This window comes from Lichenostomus cassidix, chromosome Z, assembly GCF_008360975.1.
Source record: "Lichenostomus cassidix isolate B80296 chromosome Z, HeHo_3.0, whole genome shotgun sequence".
NCBI classification, from domain to species: Eukaryota; Metazoa; Chordata; class Aves; order Passeriformes; family Meliphagidae; genus Lichenostomus; species Lichenostomus cassidix.
The window spans coordinates 51,638,284-51,650,387 of record NC_139511.1 but is presented as its reverse complement, the minus strand read 5'-3'; the positions used below and the strand labels follow the sequence as shown (position 1 = coordinate 51,650,387).

Sequence of the window (12,104 nt, the reverse complement as noted above, 5' to 3'; positions counted from 1 at the left end):
CTGAAAGAGCAAGAAAAAAGTTTTACAGTGTATATAGAATGGGCAGAAAAACAGCCTAACCTGATCTGAAATTGGCAGTCTCAGCCTTTTCTTCTCTCAGAGCCTTAAAGTAATACTAAAAGGGGAAAGATTTTTTTTTTAGTATGTTTCTCTTTCAAGAAAATCCCTTTCCAAATATATGGTGACTTCATTAAATTATGCTAACATGCAGCCAACAGTGGTCTTTGTTTCTGCTACTCAGAAGAAATACTCTACTGAAGGAAAAAATACATAGATTAAAGAAAAGCTTAGTTTTAAGCAATTGCTCCTTCTCTGCATAGATTACCTGTGCCATAGTGTGCAGTGAAACAGACTTCAGTGTCATGATTGCACAATATTCTATGCTATACAGTTTATATATGGGTACTGTCCCTGGAAAAAGTGGACACTTGGCCATCTTGAGATTAGTCATTTCAGTCTGTAGGAATCTCTGTTTCAGAGCAAGGAAGAAAAAAGCAGAAGTACTTACCATCCCACGCATCAAACATGTCTGTTATAAAATAATCAATGAAGGAAATCTGAGACTTGGGGATGCTGCAGGTGTTTCTGTCAAATACTGGCATTACAACAGGCAGACCCTGTCTCTTCTCTTCATCAGTCTAAGAAGACAAAACTCCAGTTAGTCTCGTAACTAGAGCTTTCCTGACTTTCTAGTAACTAGAGCTCTAGTAACTAGAGCTTTCCTGACTTTCATGCTGGAGTAGCAGAGGTCAGGGGATTCGATGAATTGCAAGAGCAAATTTGAGATAAGCCTTAGAACCCCTGAGCTGAACTGCCTTAGTTTCAAGTTTGTTGTCTGGAACAGGGACTAAAGTCAACATCTCTTCCCTTTCACAAGTACTCTTTATTACTGTAGTGCTGTGATTGTACTTAGTTCCAACAAGACAAAATGCTGTAATCTGGTGATCTGGGGACACCAGCTAAAAGAAATGGAAAATGGGTTTGCAGAGTCCTTCATCAGAGAAGAGGTTTGATCTGTCTTCCACATCTATAGTCGGTGTTTCAAACCGTTTGTCTTTTGAGTAAGGAGAGACTGTTGCTGGTGCTACTTCCTCTGCTTGCATGAGGTTATGAAATGAATGGAAGTAAAGGTATGCCCTTTAACTCTGTGTCCCCTGCTGCAAGAGGCCTGGTTTTGTTGCACTCAGTATGGTGGAGGCTCAAATCACCTCAACAGTTTCTTAGAATAGAATTCCAAACAACATCGCCTTCTAAGTAGTATAGGCAGCAGCTAATGCAGGACTTGGCAGCGGAGCAAGTAGAGATGTATGAACAGCAGAACAGTACTCTGCACTTCACATTGCTGCAAGTAGGCTAGTGCTTAATTTGGGTGATTCAAAGCTATTTTATGATACCTTGACTGCATAATCAATTCTTGACAGATTTTTTTCACTATGATTTAAATGAAATTCAGGCATGTCCCTGATAGTAGACACAATTTTCTCTCAGTAATAACTGTCACATGTGTGATCTGAATTTGAAGAGTAGGCATGCGCACTTTTCTTTCTCTCCACTCACAGCTGTTATTTCCACACCATTACTGGCAAATAAAAGCTAAGATTTTATCAGTTGTTCAATTAAAGAGCTGAAAGAGTGTTTCAGGAAGCTGGTTGCATTTCTGTCAGAAAAATTGAGTGTGAAGAAAGAAAGCTGCCCACATCTCTGCACTATTTGTCTGCCTACAATGACAATAGTTCAGGTGCCACCTTAGAAGAGAAACAGCCATCCCAATAATTCAGCTGAGGCATGGATCTTCAGGGAGGATACTGGGACAAGAAGCTGGAGTGCAGACTGTCTTGAATTTCAGACAGCTAATTTAGTAGGACTGGTCAAATCATTTTGGTCAGATGAAGAAAGCATAAAACCTCCTTTCCATTATTCTGTACAAATGAGCTTCATGGTAAGCAAAATAGCTAACTGCCTGGAGTGAATTCTGCATGAAACTGGGGGGCCAGTTCTGACTGCAAACAAAAAATGTAGGTGTGGACTGTCTGGTGACACCAGGCAGACCCTGTGTGGAACGGCAAACTAGCCAATGTGCATTTCCTTACATAATGTAATAGTTAAATCATAAAAATATACATACCTGTGCAAAATACTCCTCTGAAATCCTCCCTGCCCATTCGATACATAGCTCCAGGGGGCGACATGGGTTTGCTACATCTGCACATTTAATCATCATGCGCTTGATCAGTGTCTGGTTGTCTGGAAAATTCTTTATGTTGGCTGTACATTCAGTGTTGCCGCCTTCACTCTGTAAAGGAGAGTTGGTTACAGGGACCAGTGGCAGCGTCCCCTGCTAGCAGAAGTGAGGGCATCATTATCAGATCTACTGTACTTAGGCAGTAAGCAGGTCCCCAGTCTGCTGCCTTTTAATTTCATGCAGAGCACCAGGAACTTGGAGAAGAAAGGGATGTCTGAGAACTGGAGCCTTGCTAGGTAACTAATGATAACCCAAATACGTATTTCAATTGTGAAGATTCTCAAAATTAGTATCAAGTTCTGTGAAATAAAGAGCCACAATCTCATCATCAGGTAGGATGTTACCTTCTCTGCATCCCAGCCTTGCCCTGTTGGAAGAGGATGGTGATAGGGCATGCATCCACTAACTGCAAGCTCATAAACAATCCTCACTTCTGAGTGTTTAGATGTCAGGGGCGTGGTGATGGTAGGGGACTACTTCACTTATGGGATTTTCTGGAGTTAGATTTTTTTCCTAAATGAGAAAATGGAGGCAAGCACGGAGGGCTGAACTGACTTGCACAACTGACTGTTTCTTTTACACACAGAAAAGCAGGTTTCTGACATTCAGTTCCAGCATGTTTCCAAGTGGAACTGCTTTCTTTGTGCCAGATTTTGAACCCTCAGCCTGGAATAATCTTTGATCTTAGTTCCAGGGAGGGTGAAATTTTACATAATCTTTGAGATTACCAGTGGGAAATCACAGGAGTGGCAGACTGACTGCAGAAATTATGTGCTAGACAGTAAAATACCAAACTTCTTACTGACTGCTCTGGAGACCAGGTGGAGGTGACAAGGTAGTTGTTCCCAGTCTGCTGTGGCATCCTATTCTGGGTCTTGAACAGCTTAGAAAAGCACATTATGGAGTAATGAAAGGCCTCTTGCCTCTGCTCACATGGTATTAATGCTATTCTCAAAATAATATATTTGCAAAGTAATATATATGGCCTCCCTTCACTGCTAAATTCGACTCTTGAGTCAAAAACTGAACATAAGCACTTTCAGCCACCACAACTAAATTAATGTCTGTGGTTCATGGGGAGATATTTTGCAGTGACTTTTGGCACTTCACACATTTGTCTTCTAACTTTATGTTTAGCAGTTTAGTTTTAGTTTTTCAGCATGGGTAGCTCAGCAAAGAACTGTCAAACTAACCCTGTACCTTAACTGCTGTTCGAGGTCAAAACCAGAAAGAGCCACTGTTAACAATAAAGAACAGAACAACCTAATACAGAGGGAAAACAAGAAGTCTGTAGTGCAAGTGGTTCTGTCCTCCACTTTCATCATGAGATAAAGTTTAGCAGCACTTTTAATTTCCAGCTCAAACTATTGGGAGAATGGAGCACAGCAGTTCCTAGCAGCAGGTAATTTCAACTGACAGAATGCTGTCTTTAAAGTTGTAAACTGCACCCATGACAGTCTATAGTACAAAGTCCAGTTATGGATAGCTAACAAAAACTACTTGTATTTGGTTTTGGTATTGCTAACCTTCAATTCTGACTGATTTTTTTTCCCCCATGTTTCCAACAAAGCATTATTTTCACTCAGGTGGGTTAAAATAGTTTTTCCTCAGGTAAACTGCCCTGGAGAACTCTGTCAGGCCCTGAGTGCTCAACCTTGAGAGGCGACAAGAGAAGGTAAGAGGTGCTGGGAAACTCAGAGGCAGCTTATTAAATATACCCTGGGTGGTTGTAGAGCATTAAGGTATATAACTGAGAGGCTAAGAGGCCTGGAGGTCTCTTGGTACAATCAGGTATGGAGACGTCTCAGGAAGTTACTCCTCAGGGCTTGAAGGCTCCAGATTGCACAGACACAAAACTGTCAAGGGGGCTCCTCAGTTACAACCCTAGGCTCAGACAGTTCCTACTGTTTGAAGACAGGACCATAGGCACAGGTGCACAGAATTTTCCATGTAAAACAACATCTACCCACATATTTTCTCAATACAAGATGGCTTTGAAGACAAGACTTATAAAATGAAGTGTTTAAATGAGCTAAGAGCTGAGCCACACATAAAACCCAAGAAAAGAAAAGTATTCACACTTTGATGTGTGAGGCCACAAATCCATTTGTGTCATTTGGGCATTACCGCAATGCAAATTAATGCAAGGTGAATGAAAATGATACTTAAGATTTTGTTGGAGGAACCTCACTGAAAATGCCTGAAGGCATAAAGTCCTACAAGCACTTACATGTGGGCTGGTCTCCTCAGATGTCATATGCTTGTTGATACTGTTCACAAATTTGTTCACATGCTCAAAGTGCTTCGTCATCTCTGTTGCCAAAACCATATCAATAATGGCCTGGCGCAATGTCCGGTAGCGATTTCTAGGAAAGAAAAAGAGTTCCTGCTCACGAGCTTGCCAGACAGAGCTCTGCGCTTTCCTCATCCCTGCCTAGACAGTGCTGCAAAACTCTGCTTGGGGGCTCATGCTGGCACCTTCAGAGTTAGGAATAGTCTAGGGATGGAGGAATGGACAAGATCATGCCTGAGTTCCCCAGCTGTGTTATTTTTACCTACTGAAAGTCAATCCTTTGAGGTCAATAAAAATTTACGACTCAGTTCCATAATATGGTAAGACTAAGATAACTTTCCAGGAACAACACCAATGCGTCCATTGGACTGTATGGTAGTATGTTAGCTTGGAACGCAAATCTCAGGTTTTTCAAAAACTAGGGTCATGCAGTGAGAACCCCGGGGCTGTTTGCATGCCCAGCCAACCACAGGGAGCTTCCAGCTCTCCTTGTACTTCATGTCCTCTGCCACCACCCTTTCCATCCCATGTGAATGTAGTAGTGGTGGGATGCGTAGGACCTTGTGCAGACACAGCATGCAGCATTTAGCTGCTGGGGTGGAAAATATACCCAAAACCAGTAATGTCCAGACTCCTTCAACAAAAAGGCAGTGGGCCAAGATGCAGTCTTAAGGCTGTTAACTGGACCAAGTTAATGTAATCTATAAAAGATTACTAATCATCTTCCAATAATTACAAGTTGGAAGACAGGGGTGGTGAGAAGGAAATGAAAGCCTTTTAAAAAAAACATGTCTACATAGGATTCCGGAAGAAGTTAAATATTAATATCTGTGCATAGTTTAAACTATGTATTCTTGTTTGGAAGGTAGGCTCTCAATTTGCCCCGTACTAAAACTGCCAAACAAGCAATCCACACATGCACACTCCCCTTCTCCACCAGACACACCTATCAATATTCTTGAAAATGTTGTATTTGCTGTCTTTTGTTGTAAGCTGAAATGCCAGTGCGGTGTGATGACTCTCTAATACAGCTGTATCATTGTAAAGGACAGCTAATTCACTGCCTGCATTGCACAGGAAAGAGTTGGTCCGTCCAGGATGGTCTACATCGTGAATGGTGGCAGCTATTAATGCAGCTACCTCATCTAAATGGTCCAGACTTCCCTACAGGAAGAGAGAAAAATTATAATGTAGCACAAAAATTATAGTAATATTTTCTGATAACTTCCAGGTACCCACAATTACACAAATGTAAGCTTAAGCAGGGATCCTACCTCCTTGTAATCATTTTCTATTCACTGTGCCCACAGATTACCTACCATGAAACTCCCACTCCTACCCTTACCCTAATACTCTTTTTTTAATGAAGCTTTTTGCACTGCTGTCACCTAAGCAATAGCTTTGCATAAAATTCTGTAATGGATAGCTCACCTAATGGTTTCCTTCCACTTTGCATGCTTGCCTGAATGCATTTGTACTTAATCTGCTCCTACACCTTCTATGTTTTAGCACAGGATAGGACAGACTACTTCACTTGTAAGTTATTTACAATGATCATTGGCCAAACTGCCTGACCACGTCAGGTCTGACAAAAAGTTGAAGCATTTTATTGTGGGCATTGTCCAAATGCCGCTTAAACACTGACAGGCTTGGGGCCTCTCTGGGAGGCCTATTCCAGTGTTTAACCACCCAGTAAAGAACTGTTTTATAATGTCCAATCTGAGCCTCCCCTTTCCCACATTCTTGTCACTGGGTGCCAGAGTGAATAGCTCACATCTCCCTCTCCAGAGCTTTTGCAAAGCTTTTGCAAAGGGCTGTTACCTACAGCCAGTTACCAAGAGACAGAAAAGGGCCAGGTTCCCTCCCCGCCCCCATTATTGCTACTTAAAAATGTAAATTTGTACAAACAGACTTTAGAGAAACTCTGTGGGCCTGCTTGCATCACAGGAAGACTTCAAGGACAGAGAGAGTTTATGAAGCTAGAACTGTTGGTCAAATATCTGCTTTTTGGATGACACACATAAAATGGCAAACATGCTGAAATCCGAGCCCAAAGAACTCCTGGGTGATGGTTCTACCTTAACTCTTTCCTTCCCAAGAAAGAAGGCAGTAGCATGCAGGACATCTGCTGCATGTGTGGAGTTGTGGTATGAGTTGGAGGAATGGTAGTTGGCTTCAATGACCTGCAGCCATGCCCGCAGTGTTGCTTCCGAACAGTTTAAAAACTCAGAGACCCCAAACCGGGCAAAAATTTTTAAGCCCAAATACACTAATGGCCTGAAAAACAGTAGAAAAAAAAAAGCACTGCTGTAAAATAGGAACTTGTGATGTTTTAAAAGCAATATATTTGACAAAGAAACCAAAACCGTAATAAGGGGTGGAGAATGTTAAACATTTTTAAATTGCACATATATAACCTCTCAAAAGCCTGGCCAAGGTTACAAATAATTGCGCCTACCATCCTTTCAGTCATTATTTTAATATATTTTGTAAAAATGGTGCAGTTCCATTAGAATTTCAATAATTCCTGTGGCTTCAGAAAAAATGTTCTAAAAGCCCAGTTTTTTGTGTTTATCTTCTCAATCAAACAAAAGTACATTTTTTTTTCCTGAGGAAAAAAAGCAGACTTTGAACATGACTTGGTCACATCCCACAGGCTAAAAAGCCTGAGGCAAAAAAAGGTCAGATATCAGTTGTAAAGTGCTGTGTGTGTTTGTATAATGCTGGGAAGCCCATGTATGAAACAGTAAATAGAGTAAAACTGCTAATATTTTTTATTCTTAAATCCAAATCCACTCTGGATTGTCATTTACTCTTGTGTTGCTTGTGAGAGTCCTATCCATCAGTCACATTTTTCACTTCTGCAAGATGATTTACAGAGCCTCTGAGCTGCAAAAGGCATAACCAAAATCAACATCTGCAGATTAGAACCAGGCAAATGCAAATTTCGAATATGGCCATTTTATGCAAAGAGAGCCCAAAAGAAGAGATCGTGTGTTTGATTCTTTGCACCTTGGAAAGAAAACCACTTTTCTCTATGGATAACATGCTTATTTTTGCGGTCTGTGTGACCTCAAGACTACTGACATCTGTTTTCATTATATGCTTTAAAATCTCAGTCTGTTGATCCCATCACTGGTTTATTCTCCATCTCATTTTTTTATCCCTATAATCAAAAGCCACAGTTGCCTTAGATCTTCCCAAATCAACATGATTTATGTGAGGAAGGGGAGAGGTTTCCTTCTTCCAGCATGACCATTTGCACATGAACAGGCAAAAGGGCCATGTGGAGAGGGTATCCAGCATGTATCAACATCAGACTACACCAAACAGTGTCACCTGGACAGCGTGGATGTGAGTCAAGCAAGACAGCTCTCACAGATTTGCTGCGTCTTGCTTCAGTTTTTCCAGAGCCAGAGCTCCTCAACAAACTTTCTCTGGGCACCCAGGGAAAGGAGTCCAGTACCTTTTATTTGTAACAGCCTCCAACTCAAAAATATTGAAGTCCCAACTTTCCTCGTTCTCTAGGAGCTGTGCAATACAGGGTGGAACATCACTGATGGTGTTTGGCACTGGAAGATGACTATGGCTCAGGTTCATATCTGTTGAAATGGAATGTGGGAATTAACACATTTCTGGATTATTTTCCCCACACTACTGCAGCCCTTCTTCAGAATTCCAGTTAGAAAACACCTCTGTTTCCAGAAAAACAACACTTTTTCCTTACATGAAAAAGTCTGTAAATGCCTATAATATAAAGGTTTATTACAGATAATTTGAACATAAACCAAAAAGATCAGTGAACATTTCTTTAAATGACAATTTAGTTTTCTGCTAACATTTTGAAACGCATTTTAATTATTTGAGTTTGCTTCAACACTAAAATGGAGGCTGTCTAGCACTTGTTCTGTAGTCATTTAGACAACCATTTCCAAAGACATATATCCCACTGAAAATTAGTCTGAAACTGTATGTTAGCAGTATCGACAAGTCACATGTGCAAAGGGAAGTTTAAAATGGTGGCTTACTCTTAGAAAACACATACTCATTTCCTGACAGTCTTCTCAAGCCATCCTGAAAAAGAAAGCAAGTTTATCTTACTTTTTTTGCATCACTAGTTGCAAAAGCCCCATGTGCACTTTAGCTACTATTCCTGGGTACTAAAAGCACTGCTTTTATTGCAGCACTGTAAGCACAATCCTTGGTTTAGGGTCTTTCAAAACAAACATGAAAGGATCCCAGAAACATTGGTATGGGATCTCCAGAACAGGTATTATTAAATATACAGTGTATTGCCCTCCTTGATCCTCTCATTGGCACCTGCAAGATTTCATAATTCAAATTAGCCACTATCATTTATGTTTCATTTTCTTTATATTATTTTGGTAGGGATTAACTCAGTGTCTATTAAAAAATTAGTAAATCCATGACAAAATTTAGACAGTCTGTCTCTTGGCTGCAGTTTCAGGACCAAAATCAGAACCTGATTAAAGCAACCTCACTGATACACTGGACCAGCTACAGAGCAATCCCTCTAATCCCATATAAATTTGTAGAGTTTCTAAAAAGTATCTCCTTCAGTATCTTCTGAGACAAATCAGATTGGATATAAGTTCCAGTGGCAGTCCCGTTCACTTGTATGTGAGGATGAATGCACCCAGTGGACTGTGATGTGGCATAGCTTACTATATCCTAGTGCCTACTGCTAGTAAAGAGGCCAAAATACTTAACTGAAATGATGATGAATCACGAGTCCCCTTCCCATTGCTTGGGAAATTTTAGCACAGCAGAGCACTGAATTGTGAAGTAGGACACTGGTAGCAGCAATTTTATCTTTACTAATTTTACTCACATTCATCAGACCTCCAACAAGATCACTTGTGTGAGGATCTTCATCTTTGGTACCTAGCTGAGGGGAATAAAGTTCTGTTGTCCGCAGGATTTCCAGAACTCTGTCCAAGGCCTCTGCTACTGTGATAGGGCTGTTTTCCTGGGCAGCATTAATTATGTTAATAACCTGAAAACAGATTAAGGAGGTAGGAAGAGAAAAGTGAATGGCACTTTTTTCTTATTACAAAATCTTTATTCTTGGCTTGATTATGCTAATTCTCATTTAGCAAATGCAATGTAATTCCCCACAACCCTTGAAGTGCAGCTGTGAAAATGTAAATTTGTGCTCAAATTTCCTGGTATCCGTCTGCTGTTTTGAACTGACAAACTCCTGGGAAGTGAAAGCAGAAGGGTGTGAAATAACTGAAACATTTGCCGGTGGGTGGACCAAAAACTAGCGATGTCCCAGTCTTTCAGCATATCCAGGTCTGCTCTGAAGCAATTATTCAATCCCTAGAGGAAAACCCAAACAAACAAACAAACTCTTGGATATGACTCAGATATCCTGATATTGGATGCAAAGCCTTAGTTTTCTCCATGTAGAAATGAAGGGCAGAGAGCAGAGAGAGCTGGGCCGTGGGAGAAGAGGATGGTTCTTTGATATCCACCTTGCGCCTCAGCCACAATCTAGGAATGTAGCAATGACTGCTCCTGGCTCTAAGACTGACAGGGAGAAAGTCCCAGTGCTGTCTTCTCCATGAGCCAGAGGCTGCTGCAGGGCCACTACAAGTCTCCCCGTGGGTACAACTGAGGATAAGGAAAAGGGAAGGAGCCAGTTGGTCTTGCAGTCACAGTGGTGCTGGGAAGTAAGAACTTGATGATAGCAAGAAAAGATGAGGAGAGAGGAAAAAATGGTTTGAAAGTAGAAGCTACCTGGCACCCTGCTGTGTTACAAGTGACCGTACAGCCAGCTTGTGACAGCAGAGTTTGCATAATACAGATAGTGAAGAAAAGGCTGCAGGAAAGTGGGGGAGAGAGAAGATGGTGCAGGTTCTCTCTTGTCTGCATGAATCCTTATAAATATCAATAGCGAAAGCAAAGGTGAGACTGGAAGCATGTCCTCCTACTCATACATGGCCCAACAGAGCAGAGTCTCCTTCCTGCCAGAGGTCATGCATCTAGCAAGGGCGCTCTTCTCCTCTCCTTAATATTCTTCCTTACAACTAGCATTTGGAATGCCATGATGAGATGTAGAAAGTGGGAATAAAAAAAAGTTATTTATATTATTCTGTTAAATACAAATAAATGCAGGGAACTTCTGGTGGTCTGTGCAGAAACTACACACTTCCCCATGAGTGTAGCTCCAAACTCTGGAGTTTGTGGGAAAGTCAGTGCTCAGGACTCACCTTTGTGATAGGAGCTTCTATTGTCATAGAGTGAATCCGTGCCATTGAGGAGTACCTTCGGGTCTGTAAACTCGGAGCTGCCATTAAAGAGAGCCACAGAGTGTAAATCAGATGGCAGCATTTGAAGAGTGCAGAAGGCTGGGGACCAGTACAATAAAATACAACCTCATGTCCCATTTCTCCTGTATCTCTGCCCCTGCAAGTTCTTACTTTATTGTTTTATTTCTTGCACTGTTGTCTGCCTCCTTGGCAGCCACCCCTCACTTTTGCTGTCAGATTTTTCATCCATCCTTCACTTCAGAATGAAGCTGTACTTGCACTTCATGCCCTTTGGTTGCAATGGATCTTTGTCAGACATGGCTCCTCCTGTAAGTCTGTGTGTCCCTCACATTGGCGGTACAGCTGCTCTAATGAAACCCATTCCTGCTCCTCATAAGCAGTGCTTCTTTCACTACATGTGGGGCAGAAAGAAATCTCTGCCACCATTGTCCCATCCCAGTAAGCACTCACAAATGGGATCAGTAGAAGTACTGCTCTTAAGTAACGAGCAGCAATAGACTCCTTCATGTTAAACATTAAGAAACCAAAAATATGTGTTCAGGTGTGTAAGCTGCAGCTTTCTAAGAGAAGTGATGCTAATGCGTCACCACTCATTCCTTTAGCAAGCTGCTGCCATCCCTTGGTACAGGCACTCCTCCTCCCCGTGAAGGCACTCAGCACTGCCATGCCTTGTATGGCAATGATGGTACTCATGCTGAGGCACTGCTTTGCAAGTCAGAACAAAAAAATTTTACAGCAGGTATGAAAAAATGGAGTAATCTCTGTTCAAACTGCAGTGAATCTGTTTGGTTACTCTTTTGTTCTGCAGTATTTTTGCCTAAGCCAAGCCTGTTCTTTATCTATTTATAATTATATATTTATATATATTTATAGCATTATACATGCATATAATATTTCTTAGCAGGTTACTTTCTTACCATCACTACTTTGAGATGCTATTGATTTAACATCAACTGAGTCTTTCCTTCTGTTCGTGCACTTGTAAGAACTGGATTCTGTAAGTACAAAACAAAAGCTTTAAAAATGCATCAAGTAAACCCTCAACAAAATCTCCTTCATCTAAAATGATGAAAATGTAATTGAATTATCTTAACGATATCACATAAGTGGGCAAAATTCTGTAATTTCTGCACATCAGAACAAGGAGCTATCAATTTAAAGCAATTTGCCTGTAGTCACCTGGAAAGGTGTTTTTCAAGGAAGTCAAGATGTCTTATGGAACAGAGGACTTGCTTCACCTAACTTTAGCTCCCTAAAAGCAGCAGTCTTTCAG

General features: G+C 41.2%; 1 protein-coding gene across 2 annotated transcripts in view; it reads right to left on the bottom strand.

Annotated features, from left to right (window-relative positions):
- Nucleotides 1-12,104, bottom strand: part of PDE8B (phosphodiesterase 8B) — a 77,741-nt gene that overhangs the window by 2,034 nt on the left and 63,603 nt on the right. For both annotated transcript variants that reach the window (XM_085042988.1, XM_085042987.1), the window contains exons 12-21: nt 11,749-11,826; nt 10,772-10,848; nt 9,388-9,552; nt 8,564-8,609; nt 8,002-8,137; nt 6,614-6,812; nt 5,482-5,699; nt 4,473-4,608; nt 2,126-2,293; nt 509-638 (exon numbers count right to left, since the gene is read on the bottom strand). In XM_085042988.1, coding sequence (XP_084899114.1) covers nt 509-638; nt 2,126-2,293; nt 4,473-4,608; nt 5,482-5,699; nt 6,614-6,812; nt 8,002-8,137; nt 8,564-8,609; nt 9,388-9,552; nt 10,772-10,848; nt 11,749-11,826 — 1,353 coding nt within the window. The remainder of the gene's footprint in view (nt 1-508; nt 639-2,125; nt 2,294-4,472; nt 4,609-5,481; nt 5,700-6,613; nt 6,813-8,001; nt 8,138-8,563; nt 8,610-9,387; nt 9,553-10,771; nt 10,849-11,748; nt 11,827-12,104) is intronic.